Below are 24,979 nucleotides of genomic sequence, written 5' to 3' on the forward strand. Positions count from 1 at the left end.
ATGCAGATGAGTGGATATTATTTTTGCGTCACTGCTGGATTGGGGTCTGACTCAGTCCATAGAGCAGTGAGCTGTGTGTTTGGGGATAGGGACTGTGTATGAATGGAGCATCTGGGACTCCTCCCCACACACACAGCTCTATTAGAGCATTAGTAACCTGGGATGCAGAGGACACAAGGATTGGCAGCTCCCACACTCCAGAGCTCTGCCCCAGGACAAACTTGGACCTACTGAGCTGACATTCCTTATCGAAAAGTCTGATTTAGGGATCAGAGCAGATACTCCTGCTAAGGTTCCTGTAGGAGTTTGGATAGAGTTTGGTCCTTTTGGATCCTACTTGATCAGAGCAGCTTCATCTCCTCCCATTATAGGAATCCTGTAGGTTGGATCCCACCAGCAGCCTGTACTTTGATCCGATGGGGTCTGATGTTCGGGATATGAATACTTTGCTTCCTCCTGTCTCCTCCTTGTCCGGGAACAGTAGCTGTAACATGCCGGTGAGCAGTACAGGTCAGTGGGCTCCGGTACTGGACTTCCCTCCTGGGGCAACCTATAGCTCACTGGCCCCTCACTCCTTTATCAAGCAGGAGCCCAGCTGGAATCCGGATCCACACGAGGAGCAGTGTCTGAGCGCCTTTACGGTCCACTTCTCTGGTCAGTTCACAGGAACCGCCGGGGCTTGTAGGTATGGCCCCTTTGGGGCACCTCCACCAAGCCAGGCACCCACCAGCCAGGCAAGGATGTTCACCAATGCACCTTACCTGTCCAACTGCCTGGAGAACCAGCAAGGTATCAGAAACCAAGGTAGGTCATCAACCAGCAGCCTTTCCCACCACATGCCACAAACCCTCCGCAGAACTCATAAAGATACACATCCACCCACCTGATAACATTTACTTTTAACAGAACCTCCACCTCATTATCCAAAAGCCACAGATACTGTCTCACCCTGAGCACCTTAGTTGAGGCCACCTACCTAAACTCTGCCCCAAATACACATCCAGGGAACACTTACCTTCAATAGCTACAAAATATCACAGTATCCAATAAAGTTTCTAATTGGAACAAAAACTCTCAATAACACTCATTTTGTACCCACATTCATGCTACAGAAGTGTACCTGATCTCATGAAGTTTGCAAAGACAAGTTAGTGATCTGCATCTTCATAGTAAATATGTTAAAGATTGCAACCATGGATGGTTTAAGGAGACCACCAGAGTGACCAGCCATTAACATGTATTACTGTCACTTAGACTAGATATCTAGACTAGTTCCTAGACTAGATCACCCTATTTAATATTATATAAAACACACATTGCTCACATAATGCACTTTTTAACTAAAACAGACGCAGTTTAGTTCTTATGGCATTGTTAGAGAAAATATCTGTATGTAATGTGTAAAATGTAATCTTAGCTTTGTCACTTACTTGTTGTCCTACCTTGTGCCAGTTCCCATTTGCACCCATCAGATGTTCCCTGTCTTACTGTTAGTCTTTTTCTGGAGATGTTAGGGATACTGAGTGCATTCACAGTTCAAGTTCAGTATCAATGCCAGATCCCTAATTAACAGATTTGTGCAGAGCGCACTGAACAGGCCATAGGACACAATGGCAGATATTCATGGGTATAAACTGTATATTCTTATGGTATATTCAAAAGATCCTCTCCTCTGAGAACTCACTGCCTATCATCTGTCCCTTTATACTAAAATCTCCATTACGCACACAAACTCCCACATTCTGGGAGCCCAGTTTATTAATGTGATGGTCAGTAAAGCGATTTTTTATATTTGGAATCAAAAGGATTATGGTCCCAGAATTTTATTTAATACCTGAGCAAGACTTACAGTGTTAACTTATTATATATGTTGTAAAACGGAATATTACAGTATCTCTGTCTGTCTATCTAAATGTTAATACATGTTAATGTATTTTTCCGTATGTATGTACTATATATATATATATATATATATATATATATTTATATATATTTATATATTTACAGTATATATATCAATTATATATATATTAACATTAATATGTTTCGTTAAAAAGAACATGTATATTATATATCTTCATGTATTTTCTTGTGTATGTACAACACAAATAAATAATTAGATAGAGTTATACATGAATATTTTTCGTTATAAAGTGGAAAACTCGAAAAATATTTTAAGTGTTATATTATTATAATTATAATGAAATATTGTAATAAAATATTTTCAGGGTTTACTAAATCATTTCGTGCAATTAAAGCTCTAGATGAATTAAGGTAGATATATTCGTCATCTCTCTAGTTATGTGTGGGGAGGATTGATTCTATTTAAGAAAAAAAACGATTACTTCGTGGAGGGTGTAAAAAAAAAGTCAAATTTGTAACGGTTTTCGGATGGACCTGCTATATATGCTCTGATTTCAAATATAAAATATGTTTTTTTGTTTTTTTTAATAAATATATAACTAAATAGCTAAATAATCCACTATTCCAATTACATATGCTTTAATAATTTGAAAAATTAGATGTAATGAGTCAAAAACCATAATTAAATCATTTTTTCCCCCTTAATTAGGAGAAATCAAACATGATAAAAAAAAATAATTACAAACAAAAACGAAGACCTTTCCTGTGAGATGACTAAAAATAATGTGTTATATAAATATTAATTGTTATTGTTATATATTGTTATGACGAAGAAAATATCTGGAATCCCCATCTTCTTTAATTTTCCCAAATATTTTGCACTCCAGTAAACAAGGCATTTGCTAGGTTGAGAACATAATTACATTTTAATAATAATACATTGTTTTTTGCTGGAAGTCAAGGTTAAATGTAACTTTTTATTATTTTTTTTTATCGTGGGAAACATGTCACCTTGATCAAGCAATTTCTCTTTATTATGCCAAGTGCTGGAATTCATTATTTTATAAAATGTTTATACTTTTTCCAGGTCTCTCTACCCTATGTCCTGTCATCAAGACAATCCAGGGAATTCTTTTAGTGCCCAACAGATGTAGAACATTCACATTTTCAGCACTTTTTAATCTGCCCTGTTTGTGATAAGGTCCTAATTAAAGAGAACTTGGTATCAAAAGATTGGTTCACAGCAAAAGGCTCTTATCAAATTCCTGACGTTTTGGGTCAGGCAAGACCAGGAAATGTGGCCAAAACTTCACTGAGCTATTGAGCAGAATTTGTGAAGGTCACAAAAGACCCAGACAAACCTTACAAAAAAATATAATAAAAAAATATACAAAAAGGAAAATAAAAAAAGAAATTGCACCATGTTAAGCCAAACCGCAGATCCTTAAAATAAAGAAAATAACGGGAATTATTTAAAAGGATTATAATATTATATTTAAAATATAAACACTTTTTTTCATTTAAAATATAATATATACATTTGTATTTAATTTGCATTGAACAAATATATCATTTAAATATTTATTTATTTGGCCAGGACCAATATTACATGTTTAAAATGTGTTTTTGCAGTTTATTTTGCAAAAGCCAATAATATCCATAATAGTTTTTATCAGATAATAATAATTTGGGGTAGATGGATACTGTAAACAATATAAAATAATTACAATATTGTACAATATTACAATTACACCATTGTATGTAACAAGAGTAAGTGGTTGATCATAGAAATCCATGCAATATATATATGTGTGTGTGTGTATACACGGCACTGTGGAAACAGTAACAAAGTTTGGGATTAACATTATTATTATTTTTTTGGCTCAGTTTATATAGTAGATTAAAAATAGTGGTAAGTGGTGGCTATAGGGCTGGACAATCAGTATGGAGATGGGTTGGTTATTATTTGAAGACAGATTCAGAACAAAATTCAAGCTGTCTAATAAATAGAAGGGGGCAGAGTGAGAAACTGGGATTACACAGGATCTTTTACTGCAATATTCAAACACTTAATTCAAACACTTATTGGAGCTGTTGAACATATTCTGTTTGATACCTAGTCCAAGTACTTTGCAGTTAAGATATTATAAGACACACTGGGGTCAATGATAGTTTTTTTATGGCCCCTATGCAAAATATAAGGAGCTCCATACAAGTGATGGAAGAAATTGTTATTCATACAGTAATAGACACAATACTTATGATAATTTTAGGCATTGTTTACATAACTTTAGGAAGAATCAGCATAGTGTGAGGGGTCCTTTAGACCAATGGGGCAAAAATCTTGCCCACACTCCTATATATATACCAAATACCTATTCAGTACCCCGACTTATCTATGGGGCCCATCAGTAAATGCAGATGGGAGACCAATGAAAATGGGATTTATCATGTTATATTATGACAATGTCTGTAAAACAAACATATGTTTAAACATGTTTTAATGTTTATTTTAAATGTTTTTAAACAGATGATCTAAATTTTAAGTATCATGTTCCCTAATAGGTTAAATAAAAAAATGTTTTAGAACTTTCCCTTTTAAACAGATTTTACTAAAACTAACTGCAATTTTGGCTTCATAGTGTAGTGTAAAGAATTAACCCCTAGGCTAGCTGATGGGAATATTTTAGTGACTGTCAATTATTTACCTAAGAAAATTATTAATATTTGAAATATTTGAGATAAAATTGTATACTGCTATTTTTACATGTCTCATACAGTTCATGCCCGTTAAAGACTAATTTCTGTAAAAACAATAAAATCCTATTATTACATTCAATATTAACCTTTAATTATACACTAATAGTACATTGTATTATACATCAAATAACAATAGCATGACAAAGGGTACATTTGTACAAGCTGATAACACACAGGGCAGTTCTGCTCCTGCAGATGTATCATTTGTCTTACTCAGAAATTCACATAACTGAGAAATGCTGAGGCCATGAGCATAGGGGTAAAGAAAATACCACCTTATAATTACTTTTACTTTTAGCTGGGTTTGTTGAACTGGCTCCCATTAATTAGAGAAAGTGGGTGTCCCAGTGTTTGATTAATGAGATGGTGTCAATCCTGGGTCAGAACAACTGGCTGACTCAATTTGTTTGGCAAAAATATTGGAAGTTTATTTATTTTTTAGAAGTGACTTTCCATTCACTGGGTGTTACTATCTAAACCATTTTATATGAACATGACATGAGTGTGTGTGTGTGCGTGTGTGTCATATACATGTAAGTGTGTAAATTAGACATTATGTATAATGTCCAAGGAATCTTAGACACAATATAGAATCAAAAGAGAATCAGATATGGACGTGTTAATTAAATAGAAAAATGCATAAGTAAAAAAATAGTGTAAAAATTTGATTTTTTTTTTCCTTATTTATTTTTTATTTTTAAATATGTTTTATTAGCAAAAGGGAACTACTGTGGTGTTAAAATATTTGGAATTAAAAAAACATCTACAAAAATATTTTTGTCTTGTAACTTAAATTATTTTAAAAAATGTATACATTCCTTGAATTACATGTAATTTTCAGGGATTGCCTATAATGCAGGATTTTACACTGCCTGATAACTGATATAGTAATAACCTTTATAGAGCATGACAACTGTGGAAACTGAATAAGAGGATGTAATGGTAATACATGGAAGTAGATTTTTTGGCCAGTAAAGACATTAAAAAAACATGGAGATGCACATCAGTCAGTATTTATTATTTAACCCACATATATGCACATATATTTTTTTTATATATTATAACAGTAGACACATTGAATTTATCCAAGTAGGTTTCTTAAATAAAATAGGATTTTTGTTAATAGAAATCAGTTAATTTTTATACATTCACTCTTCCTGTAAATAATTTGTCATTCATAAGATCTTTTAAATATAACAGTAAAAAACAAATGTGAGAACTTTGGAAATAGAAGCCGTCTCTTTCTTGTCTCCCACTGTTCAATCTCAAAAAATCAACACAGGAAGTTGTCAGATGCTTTTCCCAGTCTCTATGGCAACAACCTATCAGTGCCTACTTGTGTCACATGACAAGTGTTCCCGGTACAAATTATGAATGATGCTAAATTTTACATGATTTTTAATGCTGCATTTAGTTAAATTCTGTAGAATAGGTGGAACATCAGCTTTATCTGAAAGAAAAATGACATTGTGAAAAAAATAGCATTTGGTAATATCACTAGCATTGCTCTGCATTGTGGAACATGTCATCAAGTTTGGAAATTATAAGTAATAATAATCATCATGGTGATTGATCAATTTATAATGTAAGGAATGAAAATTCACAATGGTTAATTAATGCAATTAATGAACATCATGAAATGATGTTATTTAGGGGTTAATAAATAAATAGTAATAGGTTGTTTCGAGATTGTTGTTGGAAAACATTAAAGCATTTGATGTAACACTGTAATATTTCTTCACTTTTAAGGTTATAGTGCTGTTGCTTTTGATGGGACCCCAAGTTATGGTCACACTCCTTCTCACCATACAGCCCAGTTTACAAACCACTCCTTCAAGCACGAGGACTCTATCAGCCAGCAGACATCTCTAGGTACCTCTTTATAAAATGTTTTGAACATAAAGCCTGTTTTATAACATAAAACATATAAAGGATGATGGTAAAGGATGATTTGGTACCACCAAGGGTGGACATGTCATGTGAAATAAGCTAAACATACAATATGCAATAAAATATATAAAGCTATTTATCAAACTGGTTAGCATAAACTTGCTAACTGATGCAATCTTGAAGACCGTCTGGGGTCCCTGAGAATACTGACATAGGCGGTGGGCACATTGCTTGCCACGAACCTGGGACCCCGTCCAAAATGAGTCCTGCACTTTTTTTCTGCCAAAAACCACCCTGACCTGAAGCCTGGGCACTGTGCATTAATGGTACTCAATTCTAAGTCAAAAAGCCTCTTAATTAATGCTGAACCATGGGTTAAAATCTAAACTCTCCCAACCTGAGCCAGTGACTCTGTATCTTAATGAATTCCAAGTAAACCTGTAAATGGTGGCTCCTAGGCTGTTAAACACACTACCCAGTAACCTCTAACTACCCTGAAACATTAGACTTACCCAGAAATGTAAGTGTAATGATTATACGGTTGGGTAACGGGATGCGATTTCTCCGCAGGAGATCAGCAGTATTCAGTACCTCCACCAGTGTATGGCTGTCACACCCCGACAGATAGCTGCACAGGGAGCCAGGCCCTTCTGCTAAGGAGTCCCTACAACAGGTAAGAAGTATTTGAAAGGCTGCCGTAGACTGTTTGGGCAATGATCCTTTTTGATCATAAAAATGGCTAATAATCACTATATTTTATACATGTTTGCCTTTTATCTCAACAGTCATGTGTTCAACTTGTCTATTAAAACATGAAATAATTAATGACCCTTCAAAGGGCATCTACAGGAAGGGACCACCCCCTGGAAATTTTAGTCAACGCCAACCTATTTGGTCTAGTCAGTGGACAGGGTTAATATTTTGCCCCCCATTAGAAACTTTTGTGGATTCCTATGCCCTCCTTCCCAAGCCTTCTAGCTTTCTGATAACTTCTCAAGATTGTCAGTGCTTCCTTCAAAAGGACTGAGTACTTTAGATGAGGAGGAATAATCATGTGGCTCCTGTGACAAGTGGTTAAGATGGCTGCTTACTTTCTTTTTAGTTTATATCAATATACTATAACTTGTTAATTAAACTTGTAACCATCAGTATGTTCCTTTGAATATCTATAATTATCAGTTTTCATCAATTTAGAGGGTTAGATGTAGCTACCCCTGGCTTGATTTGCTGTTATTCAACTAAAATGTACATTTTCTTTGATTAGAAGAAAAGTTGTAATATCTGAACACTGCGGGCTATTAAAAATGTTTAAGAAGCAGTTATATCATTTTGTTTATATGGCTGTTTCTGTATCCTAAATGTTGGGGCCCCTCCAAGCTCTTCATCTGTGTGAAACACTCTGCAGAGCAACTGGGCCCTACTTGATGGACAACGCATTAGCTTGTTCAACAGGTTAGCACACTGTTGGCATGGATGGATTCTGGCAGGGATCAAGACTACACCGCTAGGAAACAAGGCATTCAGAGTAAAATGTGCATTAGAAACAGGCAGGCCCGGACTGGCCATCCGGCACAGTGGGCAAATGCCTAGTGGGCTGCCACTCAACGTCACTCCATAATAATCTGAGCTGGAGCAGATCGAGAGCTGCAATATGGGGCAACCCCGACATCCTCAGTTTGGCTCTCAAAACAGAAGGCTGGTGGTAGCTGCTCGTAAAGTTGGGGCAACCTTTAAAAAATTGTCTTCTTTAATAGATATTATAGTATAAGATTAACTTTGATTACATGGCTTAATTACTCTACTTGATTGTGTACGGCCTTTTGCACAAGTATAGATGTGTTTTTGTGTAACACAAATTAAGCCGCAATTATACAGAAGGTGCTTTTTTGAAATTCCAGTATTTAGCAACAGCCAGGAAAAGAGTAGATTTAGCGCTAAGATGAGAACGTAGTCTCGTATTCCCTTTCATAATATTTTCAGCTGAAAAGAGGGAAATCATTTTCCAACTCTATGTGAACTTGGATACAATCCTATATCTGTCTGATAAGAGCTGTCTGGAGGCTGGTACAGGCTGCACCATACGCTGAAAAGGAAATCGTAAGTCATATTTCCAAAGAATGACATTATTCGAAAAAAATACCAATAAATTTTACCTTGGAATGAGGTCATTTCATAAACTTTTTCTGTTTAGTATGAATCTTGCTGGTCTCATAAAAAAACAGGAAAGAAGGACCTGGGGGCTGGAGAACAGAGATCTCTCTACTCCCCACCAGACACAGGTGTTGAAAAGGGTATAAAATGGATATGGGTCCAGGGACTATAAATCTACATATTTACCCCACAACCAGCCCAAAACTGGTCATCTGGCAAATGTTGGGTTGACCCGTGCCAGATGGACCTGGTCACTGACCTTTATTGGAACTCACGTGGCCGATTTGGGGTATCAGTTTGCTGCTGGCCGGATGCTCGGGGAGACGCGTTGCAAGTGTAAGAGCATTATGGGCACGCGCAACTCATTTATCGGCCGCTGGCCTTAAAGTGCCAGGCCCAATTTAAATTCCCAGTCCGGCCATGGCAACCCTGTTATCTACATATCATTACTTATATCCCATGTGTAATTGCCAGATGTGAAGCACTCCATTCAGCTGTTGCCTGGGCTCTGTGTTACTCTGTGAGAGTGCACAGGTTATCCTTGCAATATGAGTCACACTTCCAGAGTTTGCAGCAGGGTCTGCGGAGCGGGGGAGCTGCCTTGTAGATTAAAGGTCTATCCACTGTAGGGGTCAAGAACTAGTCATCCTTACTCCCCAGGCCAAAACAAACTCACAATGATCTACTACTACGTTCCTTTAAAGTTCCCTTTTCTTTTTCCTTTTATTTGACTCCAAAAGACATTAATCCCAAAAGAGAGAAATTTAGTTGTAATATTTTTTTTTTGTTACGACTGAATAGAAATTATTAACATACTAACTGAAAACTGAGAAAAGCAAAATAAAAAAACCAGGATTAAAAAAAGAACGTTTAATTTTATTCTAAATGTTCTTTAATATGACCATCCCTTCCTGACATACCTTTTTGACATTCAACATACTTAGTTAACGGTTATTGACCTTTCAAACATCCACTATATATATATATATATATATATATAGTCAATACAATCCACAAAATCCCCCGGTGTCCCAATGACCAAGTAGATGATTTTCAAGAAAGCTAGAGAACTCAAGGGACTTTTATAAAAATAATTATTTTATTCCAATGATTAAAAATGCCAAATATTAACTGTCTAATGATGGACATTTTTAATCATTGGAATAAAAAATGTATTTTATTTCTTAAAAATTGTATTTCTCGTAAAATTATACATATATATATATATCTAATTGGTATAAATAATATACACTATATATATATATATATATATATATATATATATATATATATGATGGGTTTAAAAATGTTGGTAAATCTATGAATTGGGTGGAAATCTACAAATTGGGTGGAATCCATTAATAGTACGTTTAATAACCTAATAACAAGCTGCTCAGGATAGAAAATCGAAATGTATTCGTCTGCTGGCTATTTTGGTATCTCTTAGTCAAAACATGTTTGTGAAATAATCGTCTCGAGCTGCCAGCTGCCCTCACTGTTTGTATTTGGAGATGACTTTTGTCAGATTGTAACTTCATCAGCTGTGAAACATGTTTGAAGAAAGCAGATTAGCGGAATCAATGCGTGGGTTTAGCTCTACGTGATAACCCCTTCCTTGCTATAGTGGGTTGCGCATAAAGGGTAATTCTGGTGCAATGTGGCACAATTGTGGTGTAATTGTCATAGCAACCCACTGAGTGTTCCTACTTCTTGCTCCATTAATACCAAAACAGATTTTTATACATAAACCCCACTAATATGCTGCTTGCAGGTGGTCTCACATTTACATCAGGTTAGATTTCTGGAAATAATGAAAAACTGAGATGATGTAAGTTAAGTCTAAAAAAGCAAGTTGTCTTATGCAATGTTTAAGCAGAACTGACACATATGACACTTGCCTGATACCCTATTACCCTGTCCACCCGCTGTTGAGACTGTTCAAACGATTGATGTATTACTGCAGCATGTGGCCACAAATGTCTGGCTAGGTACTTCTAAATCCAATGAAGATGTCCTCACACCTGTGATTTATGGGCATTGGAGCTAAAAGTCCAAGCCTGGTCCTAGTCATGGCGTTAAAACTCTGACCACAGTCAGGCAGCTTGAGACTGTCTATGGATGAAGGAATTTGTACTCTAACAAAGGCAAACTATGGAGATGCTATGATATCCTCAACCCGAGCAACCGCTTATTATGGCTCCTTGATCTTTGATCTATGCCGGGCAGGGGTGGATTGTGTCACCAGGTATCTGGTCATCTTCTGGAGGGTCTAGTGGACAGACCAGTCCATGTCACAGGGACATTAGATGATTCTCCATCTTGAAGATTAGCAGAGATGCAATCTAGTTCTGAGCTACCATGTGTTCTACTCTATGGACCTCTGAAATTCTCTGCACCATTAGGTTTCAGAGGACCATCTTGGGACACATTATGGTGATAGATTGGTAACAGACGATTACCTACCTATAACATATCCCTGCTTGACCCTATATTTGTTTACATGGCTGTATTACTTGAGGCATCCAGGTATATTTGTAGAATAAACAGGGTGTACTAGTAAATCAAAATGATACATGTATGTGAGAAGGCAAGGAGATTAAGATACGTTTGTTCGGATCAAGGGAACCCATTGATCAATAAACTAAAGAAGAAATCACTTCTGAGACCACTGGCTAGAACCAGCTAATGATTTCTGCAGATCGATCCTCTGTCAGCCTTTAAATTTGAACTTAACATTTTCCACACAGTCTTATTATTTTGCTGAAAACTGTTCCAAACCACCACAATCACACAAATTACTCCGTTTATTTCTTTCCCAATCTCATCCAAGATTGCCCCAGATATTTTCTAGCCTTAAAATAAGAATCCGAATCCTTAGCCTCTCACGTCCCTTAAAATCATATTATATATAGTAAAGCTGTCGTCACCTCTGTTATTCTGGATTATTTAACATTCCACAACATTAACTCTTCAATGTTCTATTTTATCCCAGAACACAAAATTCAGCATTTACCCAGTATCCTTTCTTAAAATCCCCATTTAATATGTATGAGGTTTTTTCTAGCTATCCAAGATTTGCACAAAAGGCACAAACATTGTGGATTTTGTCACACTATATGGCCACATACTGCTTAGCTCTCCGATACGTCAAAGTATCCCAAGTTTGGCGAGTCCTGTCTAAGTTTTCATGGCTATATTGCTTACCAATAAGCTGAATCAATGGGACTACACCGCATTTTAATATAACGGCACCTAGATATAGGAAAGGTGTTTGAAACATGAAGGTAGACTGACTCTACAAAACCATGACTGCTTTGAGTATTTAGATATTTCTTGAAGTCAGTGACCCAAGTAGACTGCAAACATTGTAGGATGTGGTTGTAATAATGGCTGTCCTTACTACTAATTGGGTGCAACCCTTGCACTCCCAATACACAAATTGCCTCTCTTCGCACCATCTTACCCCATCTGAACCCCATTCACAGAATTACTTTCTTCGTACTCTCTCCATCATAGTCCTCATTGTCCTCAGGCTGGCTGATGTGGGACCTTATGGAAAGGCTGGTCACAGGGCAGCTGCGTTTCTTGCCCTGCATTAAAGACAGTCTTGGGTGTCAATGTCGTATAGCTTATGTTGCTAAATTTTCACTGTAATTTAGCTTTTCAATTTACCCAATTTGCTGATTAGGCCAAATAAAAACAAAAAACCCCAAACTGAATGAGCAGGGTCATTTTCCAACTTAAAGGACAACAGTCCTTGGCTGAACTGGAATATTTTTGAGCACCTAATAGTTAACCACCAATTGTTTCAATGATATTGAAATATAATATTCAATCACAATAATTTCTGATTTTTTATATGATTCAAAAAAATAAATAAATAAATAAAATATATATATATACTGCCTTTGTGAATAAAAAAATAAAAACAAAACATTTTTGTTTTGCTTAGAAATTGTACAATTATATTATATCATTATTATTTATATACTTTTATTATATTTTTTTTATTATTTTCCACATATATGTATATATTTTTTTTCTTTTTTGTTAAGTGCAAAAATATTAATAAAAAACACAGTGTGAAGTGATATATTTAGATTAATGGTCTTTCTGGAAACAAAGATTAGTTGTTTAAAAAAAAAAAAAAAAGAGCCCAGGAAAGAAGAAAAAAAAAAACCCAGTTCAAGTTAAAAATGACGTGTCAACATGGCTCATGTTAAAAAGAAACTCCTGCTGTAAATTTTCAAAGTTGGTATTTCTAATACAAAAAATATACGGTCTTGAAGGTATTAATTACATCAACGTTACAGGAAGAATTTGTGGAATTGCTAAATGTAGTGGCACAGACCAGCACGGGATGATGGAGCTAGCTGCAGGAGAGCCTGCTCATTTTAAATTGATATGAACGATATTGTGTTAGAATCATGCCATTCCAGACATAGTAATGAATTCTACTGCCGTTATTTGGGGTGCCGTAGAAGGCAGATTTCATTAATGTTATTAAATTCCCTTAATTAGTCCTTATTCCGTGCCGGGCTAGCAGCTTTCAAAGACAGCAAGCTTTTAGCTTTGTTTAGGAAAGCCATTGACCATTAAGTAAATAATATAGTGAGTGTTGTGTGCATATGGGGGCTTCACAGAGACAACGATGAAAGAGGACCTGACGCCTTCATCTGTACATTATATACAGTATATCTATGTAATCATATTACCAGATTATAATAAGCGATATGCATTAAAGACATTATATGTTTAGCATGGGAGCAGTCTTGATAATTTCCTGTTTTGCATAATCTCCAATTACTTTTTCACCCCATTTTATTTATTTTTATTCTGCAGAAGGGACAGGGCTATCTCCATTATAAATGGACCCTGGAGGAGGCAGAGAACTCCATGATCAGCAATTGCTATGCGAGCTTTTTAACCTTTTTTTTTTTTTTTTTTAAAAGAAGAATTACCATATGTACTAACAATCTGGTTCCATTTTCTAACGTTACCCCATGCTCCATCATTTCTTTGGGAAACATAGTCTTCTATTTTGCTTGTCTTTATTGTTTATGACCCTGTATTGCCTGTACCCACCATTACTTTCATTCTTATGGCTTATGGATCTTATCTAAGCACCAGACATAGGTGACCATGGACCCCTGGACTGTATCTGGCTTTGTAATAGCCCCTCTATTCCTGGTACCGCACATATCACGCCCACTATTAGACGCCCTTACATTCCTCGTTATAGTGAGTTATGAGTCCACTGTGTAGTCCACTTGGAGAACACATTAGCAATTAGTTAGTATTTCCCACTGTTTAAAAGCAATAAATATTAGTTTTATTCCAGACCTAATCCATTTAAGCTTTATATGTCAACATATTTGTTTATTTAAGTTGATTTATAGAATATTTCATACTTTTTTTCCCGTCTATGTAGATGCTGAGATTTCCTGAAGTCATGAAAGTTTTCAACATAAAATATAAAATGTAATATATATATATATATATATATATATATATATATATATATATATATATATATATATATATATATATATATATATATATATATATATATATATAAAAGCAAATGGTCATATTTAAGAATTTGTGGAGATGTGGTATTTTATTATTATTATTATTATTATTATTTACAGCTCTTATAAACATTTGGAGGCAAATGTTGGTTCACGAGTCAGTTAAATATTTAATGATTAAAAACCATATCTAATGGAATGAATTAGCAAAGAAATGACTTGTAATCGAAAGTAAATGATCAACAGATGTTTATTCCATCTGGGCTACTGGGGTGGTTGCTTATGTTTTGACAATCACTTCCAGACTCGCAAGCTGTCAGTTTCACCCACAATTGATCTGTCTGGGGCAATAGTCTGTCATCATATTTATATCACTACAATTGGACGTGAAGCAAAGTTATCCGTCTTTCTGGCATTTGGCAGCTTGCTTATAATACTGAAAATAAATAGCTATCAGTCCATTTGGTTGCCATCCGTTTCAGCATTTGTCCAATCAGAAACTGGCCACACAACAACCACAATATGCTCCCATAAATGCTACATTTTACCGTAACCAAAAAAATCTATGCAATTGGGTTTACAGATAAACCATATGTACTAAAACCCATCATATGTGTATACTACATACCTCTCATCGTTTCCGGTAGCCAAAATGAGACATTTGGTGGGGATGAAGGTGGAGAAGGGTGAAGATGGAGTAGGAGAGGGGCAGGGTTGTAAGCCTACCTTACGTGAAGAGCTACATGGGATTGCCCATATCGATTTGATGGGCAATATGTAAAACTGTTATGTGTCCTGGAAAAACATGGCCAATGTGGTCACCCTAGTTTGGGCTGGTATGTGGAAGTCTGGAGATCTCCCCAACCAATCCATGATCCCAAGTTTGGCATGACTAAAAATCTTAAGTGTCCTTCGAAAAACAGGACAGTTGGCAGGCATGATACAATGAGGGCAGCCATCTTAACTTCCTGTTCACAGCATTTGCTCCATTATTCCTTTCTAATAAGTCATCTCTCCACTTTTCAAGGTGCTAATTGTTGATTGGTGAACAGCAGGACAGGAAACGCTTTAGATAATGCGGTGTATAATGCTGCCACATTGGGACTTGGGTCTCATCTTCCATGAGATGAACTAAATATCTCCAAAAAAAGTTACTCTGATTGACAGGCAAGAGGTAAAGGCTGTATGTGAAATGTAATCCCTTTGGTATTTAAAAAAGTCAAGCCCACAAAGATAAATGAGTAGAATAGTTTAGGAAGTAGTGAGTAAAAAAGTGAAGAAACAGAAGGGCAAAACCAAGTCAAAACCAATATGTATCAACATCCAATATTTAGACTATATTAACGGCATTGGATTTTCAGACTAAAATAACTACATAGAATCAGGAACTCAAAGGAAAGGAACTGGAAACTTAATTGATTTACTTTTTCTAGATCCTTTTGGCTTATAATTACATAGTTAATGGGATAAATCATTAGGTAATAAATATTAATCTCCCAATTTCCATACACAGTTTTTGTGTCAATATTTTGCCACTACCTGTTCATTGTTACATTTCCAGATCACTTCCCCCATTACACTTATCATGACAAGCCCCCAAAGATCTAACAGAAGACATCTGCAGTTGGCAATGAAGTATTTTTTGCAGAAGTACTATTCTAGAATCATTTTAACCATATTCTTGCAACTTAGTTTATGCAAACCCCAATAATGCTGATTTTGCTTAAGGTCAGATGCTTATGTGTTTGAGCACATCTGCTCTTCACTTTGTGTGTCTGCCAGGCCTTACATGGGTCCAGGTGGGTCCATGGGACCAAGGCCGCACTCTGACAGGGGAAGCAATTTGCCACCCCAAGGCATCCAGGCGGCTTCAGCAACTCGGAGCCCTCCCTTTTCGTAAAGCGGATAGGCTGTCCCACCAATATAGGTTGGGTGATCCCACTGATGTGGGTAGATGGTCATCCAGATGTTGCAGGTGTTCCTTCTGACATCAATGGGTGGTCCTGCTGCCATTGGAGGGGAAGTGGGCAGGGAGTGGGGCATGCCGCAAAGCTACTCCCGCAGCCCAGAGTTTTTCCGTGGCGAAAATTATTTTGTAATAGTGAGACCCCCCCTCAGAGGATTGCATCTTTTAAATAAAAAAAATATAATTGTATTATGATCTGCTGATCCTCATTGTCATGCAGAGTAAATCTACTATATATAGACCCACATAGAATGTTATTTTTTATAATCAAACAAATATTTTTAATGTAAACATTATTTACTTTTTTTTTATAAAAAATATCATTTTATATGGGTCTTTTATAGTGAGAAAACTGTTGATCTGTCATCTGTTTGATGTTATTGTTTTCTGTCAATGACAAACTTTTATTGAAAAAAACAATACAGGATTTTGCAGTTTGAAATTGAATATAATGGTATTCCATATAATCTTGAGGTGACGTTGCACGTTAATTCTCACTTCATGATAAGTTTTAATTATCATAATAATGATGTCATAATGGATGTGGGCGTGGTTTTGGTGTGGGAGGGGGCAGCATTTCATCCTTGGACCCAGGCAGCACAATGTCTTGGGCCGACCGTTCTTGGTAAGTGAATGAAGCCTTATATTGCTGCTACCGGTCTCTGTATACATTGTCCACTGCTAGTACTAACTGGGAATGTTTTATAACAGTGATAACCTCTACCAAATGACCTCCCAACTGGAATGTATGACATGGAATCAAATGAATTTGGGATCCTCACTTAAGAGGTAAAGTAATGCTTATTATATTGTGTTATATTATATTATATATATATCATACAAGCAGAGAAGACAGAAGTTGACGTTGAATAATAAGAAACAGAAATCAAGCATCGCATTAGTATAAAAACACACAGTCGGAAATCCCTGTTAACAGGTGGCAATGGTTATTTTGTGGATCTAACGGATCCATCATAATTAATGATAGTCACAAATCACACGTGTGTCCAAGTGGACCCCAACCCTGCCTGTTGGATGTTTCTCTGGAAGTGTTTTAGGAAGGGAGACATGGTCTTGTTATTGGTATTTGGTTGTTTTCTTAGTTAAGTATTATTTTCTTATCTAATGTAACATGTCTCACATGGGACTAAATCCCTAAATGTTACGTTGTTTTGAGCGGAACATACAGATAAATATTTTGGCTCAACCGGTATGAAAAGTGTGCAGTTTCGACGTCCTTTGACCAACAGATGACATCGCATTAAAAGATCAGCCTTTAGGTCATATTAAACTAGAAACCTCACTTAGCCGCTTCAGATAAATTCCTCTTTCTGATTTTTCATTATAAAAATCTCTCCAAAAGTTATTTCCTTAAATTAAATATAAAGGGTAAGATATCGAGAATACATCAGCCTTGATCAGGATCCAAATGCTGAATCTTAAGAATGAGCATATGAGGTTATCTGGAGGGAATAGGATGTAATAAAAGTATTAAAATGAAATAGATGCTATGTTATGTATCCAAAAGTTCTGTAAGCAACAAAGAGAATTTGACCTGAACACGGTTTCAGGAGAAAGAATGAATGTACACACAAAAAAAAAAGAAAAATTAAAAAAAAAAGAAGAAGAAGATGAAAGGTTTTGTGTGTATTTGCACAATCTGTGGAAAATCAACTCTAGACATAGCCTCATCTTTGAGACATAGAGCCAAAATATTTATCTGTCTTGCTTCATGAAGAGTTACAATGCACAGCTCAGTATTCCTGATAACAATAGTCAAAAAACATATGCTTCTCTTAAAAAAAAAATACTTCTGTAAAATATATGGACTGTTCCAAAACAAATTATATTTGAATATGGATGGATTTGGATTTTCAAGTGAACAGGAAAGAAATCTCATTTTTGTAAAGTAATTAATGCCTGTGTTATGCTCAGTTACAATGGAGTTCATTTGGGATAGAATTCAGGCTGGGGCAAAGTAACGCTAACCAAGTCAAGCCTCATATTTTTGGGCCTATGTAATAAAATATACCGGGCTATCTTCAGTGCTTTTGGGGAAAAAACTGTTTACATCCAAACTTTGCTCGGCCAGCTATGTCACATGTATCAACAATGTTTCAGAAGTAAATAGAGTCGTTGCGTGTCCTTTTCTGCACAGCATTCCCAAAATACAGAAAACGCAGTAATATGATAGAAAATATCATGTTTCGCTCAGCTCTAAAGCTTTATATGATAATAGAACTGTGGGAGCCAGCCAGTGGTGAGCTGGACTCTGGGCTTGGCTTGTCGAGCTGAACGTGCCTGCAACAGAAGTGGTGTCCAGACCAAAAACTAGAGGCAGCACCTCCACTTTTGTTGAGGTAGGCTAACCCGCCGATTGGGCTTTGCCTTGGCTCTAGCCAACGCTGGCTTGGTCAACTGCTCATAAAGGTTCCATCTCCTATAAGAAGACTGTGAAGTCTAATACAAATTCATACAAACTATCTTTTAGCTTATTAGGTCTGTAAAAACGAAATACAAAATTGTTGTGGATCTCACTCTGATGTTAAGTTAGTAGACGTTAAAGGCAGTAGAACTCAATGTAATGACATAATAGGCGGCGTTAGGATTAGGGGTCAGAAATTTAGTACATATCAAACAGGGTTGGGATTTGGTGGTGATGACTACCTTTTGGCTCGGTAGCTCGCTGTGGACTCTGCTTCACATGATGCTTGGACTGCCATCAGTGAGTTAGGTAAAAGCTGGAAATATTTGGGATGAGTTTGGCTTAAGAAGGATAAGGTTTTATCTGTCTTTTAAGTTTCGCAGTCACACACCATTATGTAACTCAAGGTAGACATTTATTTTGGAGATGCTCCAATAAATTTAGCCTCTGTTTTTCCGAGGCAGACTCAATGTCATTTTGTGATTTAGGAAATGTTACGAGGTGTGATTGCATGATACTTATTCACAAGATTTATCATGTATTTGTCTCCCTATATGCGATTAGAGGTCTTAACTCTAGAATATAGGGTAATCTGATACAGATTTTTCCAGTCTTTTCTTCCAAAATAAGGTTTTTCCAGAGATGCAACTTAATGAGTGGAAAAGGTCCAAGTAAGCTAGAAGGATGGTGATAGAAACAGATAACAGATGATAACCAAACGGTCCATCTACACTGCTAATCCCGTTTCTCAAAGTAGAATCATTATATTCTTATATAATGACTTATGTGTCTGTACACTGGATGCTATCATGTGGTTATTGCTCCTTTCTCTGCTGAACGATTGTTTCATCCACAACCCAAGATGAAGCAGTAGCCTTGGTCTGCACATACTAACAATGACTAAGTAGCCTGTGTAGAAATAATGGCCATCCAAAGGACACAGGGTGGATCCTGTCTGAATTGAAATATTATCTAGAGGAATAGCGTGTAAGGCAAGAAAGCTGCTTATTATGAGAGAGGCTCTTCAATCCCAGCAATCTAAAGAGCCACTAGCCTATATTTTCACACCTTCTTCTGTTACGAATATTGGGCAAGGCTGACCACTCCAGCGAAGTCTATATGCCATAATGGCTCTTGGCAGCTAAAAGATTGCCCATCAGTACAGTCTTATCTCCTGTGCTGCCCACTAACTCCCATTTTCCATAGTTATGTCAGTATTCACAAGATCTTTTAGTAATATGTGGCATAAACCACATCACAGCCAGCTATTTCTGTAGGTGTTATCATTCTTTGTACAGTCTTGGAACATCTGAGTCACAAGGTTCTTTTTGAAACACTTCTGTAGATAATGTGAATGATCTTCCCGTTGTTGGGAATCTAGTCATGGGTGTCCACAGAAATCCTTTGGTAAAACAGGGTGGCATTGTCAGGGGATTTAAGGGGGACCAAGTGCCCCTTCTGGCCCCCTATTGAGGGTACCAATGAATTTAGTATTAGCTTTGGTGAACCCTACTGATAACAGGAGATACCAGGGATATCGATCCACTTCTTCTTGATCATTATTTATCTGCCATATTAAGCAGCCTGATTCCCAGTTCAATGACAAGTGGGAAGATATTTCACATTATCATGTATTTACTGACAATAAAGGGATTGGCTGTTCTAATTCCCAAGATGTTCTGCAGCAGTGACAATGTCTTCACCAGCGTAGAATGTTGCAGACATATTATCATCTGTGTGTAAGTGAAATATTGAAATAACACCAGCTGTGAATCCTACTTATCCAAATTCTCAAGGCTTAAAATTCAAAATAGACGGCAAGATTTTGCTGGGAAATTTGAAAACACACATAGGATTTTATAACAAATTTAGTAAAGAATGTATTTTTTACAAATTATATTGAGAAATATGGGAAATTGGTGGAGAGACAGACAGACAGAGAGAGAGAGACAGACAGAGAGAGCGAGAGAGAGCAAGACAGAGAGAGCGAGAGAGAGCGAGACAGAGAGCGAGACAGAGAGAGAGAGAGAGAGACAGAGAGACAGACAGAGAGAGAGAGAGAGACAGTTATGACACTTTTAGGTTCTTTCTGTAGGTTTTTACCGGTGAATTATTAATGATAAACATTTTTTTCAATATTTTTGAATATTTTATTGTAGAGGATGTAATACCCTTACCTTAGAGGTGCATTTCAATGTCTGACCGTCTTTTGTGAATTTGTCGAAATTAAATGGAAAAAATATATGGAGAACTATAGACTCCAAGCACCTCTAAGAGCAAAGAGCACGCAAGTCCCATCAATCTCTCAGTGACAGCAGAGGCTATAAATGTATAAATGCATCTGATAGACATATGGCGCCTAAATCTTAAGACGAGACCAAGACGCATTTTACATGCGGCTAAATGGGCAGACTAGGTGGGCTGGATGAGTCTGATCTGCCATCATATTCTATGTTTCTATGTCATATCTGTATTTTCTTAAAACATAAAAAGCATATTATTCATAATGGAGTAACCTTGTTAACTCTTGTAGGGGTTAACAAATTTCTCGCTCACACCTTGCTCAAAAAATGTTGCTGTACACTTAAAACACTTAAAATTATGGTTTCCTCTTTGTAAAAACACTAATTGAGATATTTTTCTATTACCAGCCACGGAACAGCGTATGAAAGTGACAGTCACAGTACCCCAATGTTATACAGCTGTGGGGGCCAGTACAGAATACACACACACGGAGTGTTCAGAGGGATACAAGTAAGTTCGGCGTGATTGTTTCCTAGAGAATGCTCTTCTAAAATGTCTTACAGGTCTGATAAGTTGGCAGATACTTGATCTAGAAGTTGTATATTTTCAGAGTTTGGGGGTATGTTTTTTTTTTAATGAATTAGCCATTAGTCTTGTTAAAACTATCTTTCAATGGGAAATCTTGTAGGAATTTAACACCTAAGTTACCTTGAGTTCCAGTTGGAAAATTGATGATGCTCTTTATGGAGTTTCTATGAGTCTCAATACTTGATAAGTTATGTATTGTAATTCTTAGGAGTCATCACTAGATCAATACCATGAATTTGTGCTACATTATGGATGCTTTAAAAGATGTTCCATCACATTCACTAAACCCAAAGGGGGTAACGTAACTTAAACATGTAGGCAACTTGTGGGAAACTTCATCCTAAGAAACCTTAAATAAAATGGCGGGACTATTGAATTCCTTAACTAAATGTCCCAGGGACATATCAGTAGAATATTACTAAAATAAACTAATAGTGAGCTATAGTCCCTCACATCCCAGGGAAATGGTGAAAAAACGTAACAAAATACATTAATAGTTTTTTTTTTTTTTTTTTTTTTTAAATATACACAATTTTATACCTGTGTCCATCAGTGATTCTTGACATAACGGGTTTCTACAGATATACTTTTCAGCTTTTTTTGTTAGCCATTTACTAAGTAGGTTCCTTGCTCAATCTTTAAGCACGTAATCATTTTAAGCTAGCAGTTTAGGAAGTAGGAGTTTACAAATGAAAATTCTATGCCACTGTTCTCGAACTGAAATTTATATACTGAAACTGCAAAGCAAAAAAAGGTCAGTTATTCCACGGCGGGACGACTGCCGCCATCAATCACCTCTCGAGAAAACACGTGATTGTTCTTTTTGCACTAACTGGTGAACTATGGAGAAAATAAAAATCTGGCTGAGCAATGAATTAGGAGGTCAATGTCTGTTACATTGTAACTGTTTAGAATTTAGCAGCAAAACAAGGATATGAACTGAATAGAAACACAAATATTTTATTAGCTCTCTGCAGTGGAAAAAAATAGTAATTCAATTAATAATTTGAGATACCGCAGGCGTTACAGCTACTGGTTTCAAAGCTATCCCAGTTTCAAATGGATACATAAAACATATGGAGTTAAATGTTTTAAATGATACACGTTTAATCTGTATTGTGCAGGAGACGTGAGCTCACAATCACATATCTATCTACCTTTCTATCTACATATATATAATATAAAAATATTTTTTCATTATCTAAGGAAATCATTTATATCCTATTAGCATGAAGCCATCATTTTTTTACTTAGGTTATTACACTGTATTTTACCCATGTGGCAAAAACCTGTGTATATTCACCATACCATATAAAATATTAGACCGTTCAGGCAATGTTGATTTATTTTCTCTTTCAGGACGTGCGGCGAGTACCCGGGGTGACCCCAGCAATAGTCAGATCAGCAACAGAAACCAACGAAAAGAGACCTTTTATGTGCGCATACCCCGGATGCAACAAAAGATACTTTAAATTGTCTCATTTGCAGATGCACAGCCGGAAACACACAGGTAGTTATAGACATTTCTACACGGTAGATACCCGTCTTGTTCATTAACCATTGTTAAGATCAACATAAAAAGCTATTTGACCAACTGGAATACTGCATTGAGTTGGGGGGGGTTATAAACACCCTGTAAGTTACATACGTGATTTATGAAATTCAATTTTGAAAGAAACAAATATTTGAAGATCATTATTTGTCTCTGGAAAAAGGGCACTCGTCGTTAATCCAGAAGTTTCTTTAATGGGGTGATAAAGAATCTTTTATGAGAATGCCTGGATCAGAATGTTGATGACCCAGATTCTGTATATTGTCTCCAAACCTAACTTATTCTGAACAGTGCAGTTACCATAACCCTAAATGATCAAGTTGTTATAAACCGTATATATAAAATATCCCTTACTGTTAAATCTGAAATGAATTATCATTTGATGTAATAATTATCAATGTCCCATAAAGAAATAGTATTTATATGTAATAAAGCAATAATGGTCTCTTGAAACTTAAGGGGAAAAGCCTTACCAGTGTGATTTTAAAGACTGCGAAAGAAGATTCTCACGGTCCGATCAACTCAAGAGGCATCAACGGAGACACACAGGTTAGTTCAATTACAAAACTAATGTCTACGGTTGAAATGATTATGGACTTTATTTTTTTCATAACAAGTTAATTATGTTCTTTAAAAAGGTCTGATAAATTATATTATATTAATTATATTATTTTTGAAGACCAAATTCTTCCTAGTTGGTGATATATACATAAAACATAATGAAGGTTAAAAATAACAGAACAGTAACAGAACTTTAAAAATTGTGTTTTAATATTTTTTCAGGAGTGAAGCCGTTTCAGTGTAAAACCTGCCAGAGGAAATTTTCCCGATCTGATCACCTGAAGACCCACACCAGGACTCATACAGGTAAAACAAGTGCGTAAACCTTTCTTCACATTTATTTTTCCAACTATTGATATGTTAATCCTTTGAATGGGCAGGGCTGCATGGGGAACGGAATGCATAAAAACTCTATAATGCAGATTATTTGGGGGAATTATATTGTGTTTTTGTCAAGGATATTTGCAGATTTTAATATGAAACTGTTGCCAACACACTTAAACTTTTTTGACAAACTAGTATAAAACAGGTGGAATGGTTTAATCACTTTGTTCCTTGGCAAAGTTTGAACAAAAAAAGAAATACTCCGTTCTTCCATGATAACTCTATATTTTCCCGTTATCAGGTGAGAAGCCGTTCAGTTGCCGGTGGCCAAGTTGTCAGAAGAAATTTGCCAGGTCAGATGAGCTGGTTCGCCACCACAACATGCATCAGAGAAATATGTCGAAGCTCCAACTGGCTCTTTAAGTTCTCCCGAAAAGAAACTTAAAATCCTGCTGTACTATAATTTAAACCCCTTGCTCATTAACTGCAAGATGGGATTCTGTTCAGCTGTCATAATTTAGAAGTTCATGTCGTGAAATGCATCACCTTCGTCGGTAGAACAGATTTCGTATCAAGTGGCTGTTCAATGACTATTTATGTGATGTGCGTGTAAATTCTAGCAATTGGTGTTACACTGTCTGCAGCATGAAAAATACATTTTAATGAATGGTGGCAGCGGTCTAAATGTTGTTGTAACCGGTAATATGATTATCACAATTTCTTACATCACAAAACTATGTTTATGACCAAAACAGAAATGCCAATTTTTTTTTTTTAAATTCAGTTTTCATTGCTGGTTGTGTCAATCTACCGTGACTACCCATCCTTTTCGTTTTGCGGAAATAACGGACATGTATTAAATACTCTCCTAGAAACCTTGTTGCTTCAAGAAAGCAGTGTGTCTTAGGTTCCTGCATTGCGGGCTGTGTTGTGATCATTTCTGGAAATAAAATTCCCACCATTCTTTCAAGGCTAAATTATAATGTCAAAGTTGGCGTGATACAGGTTGCTGCTTTAACAATAGAACTTTCACATTCCATAAACATGCTCCGTCCATGGGAAAATCTTGTAGGCTTTCTTGTAGACCACACTTTTTTTTTGGCTAGAGCATTGCATCAGGGGAT

General features: G+C 36.2%; 1 protein-coding gene across 3 annotated transcripts; it reads left to right on the forward strand.

Moving 5' to 3' along the window:
• The first annotated feature begins 326 nt into the window (after positions 1–326).
• WT1 (WT1 transcription factor) lies at positions 327–24,570 on the forward strand. 3 transcript variants are annotated; one of them, XM_053449524.1, is made up of 9 exons: positions 327–804; positions 6,373–6,495; positions 7,084–7,186; positions 16,873–16,950; positions 21,238–21,340; positions 22,778–22,928; positions 23,430–23,519; positions 23,754–23,846; positions 24,157–24,570. In XM_053449524.1, the coding sequence occupies exons 1-9, from the start codon at positions 417–419 to the stop codon at positions 24,276–24,278; spliced, it is 1,251 nt and encodes a 416-aa protein (XP_053305499.1). In that variant the 5' UTR covers positions 327–416; the 3' UTR covers positions 24,279–24,570. The 3 variants fall into 3 exon arrangements, with proteins under 3 accessions (XP_053305499.1, XP_053305500.1, XP_053305502.1); XM_053449525.1 differs by having other exon boundaries at positions 23,754–23,837; XM_053449527.1 differs by lacking the exon at positions 16,873–16,950.
• The last annotated feature ends 409 nt before the right edge of the window (positions 24,571–24,979 follow it).

The sequence above is a fragment of the Spea bombifrons genome, chromosome 10 (genome assembly GCF_027358695.1).
Source record: "Spea bombifrons isolate aSpeBom1 chromosome 10, aSpeBom1.2.pri, whole genome shotgun sequence".
In the NCBI taxonomy this organism is placed as follows: Eukaryota; Metazoa; Chordata; class Amphibia; order Anura; family Pelobatidae; genus Spea; species Spea bombifrons.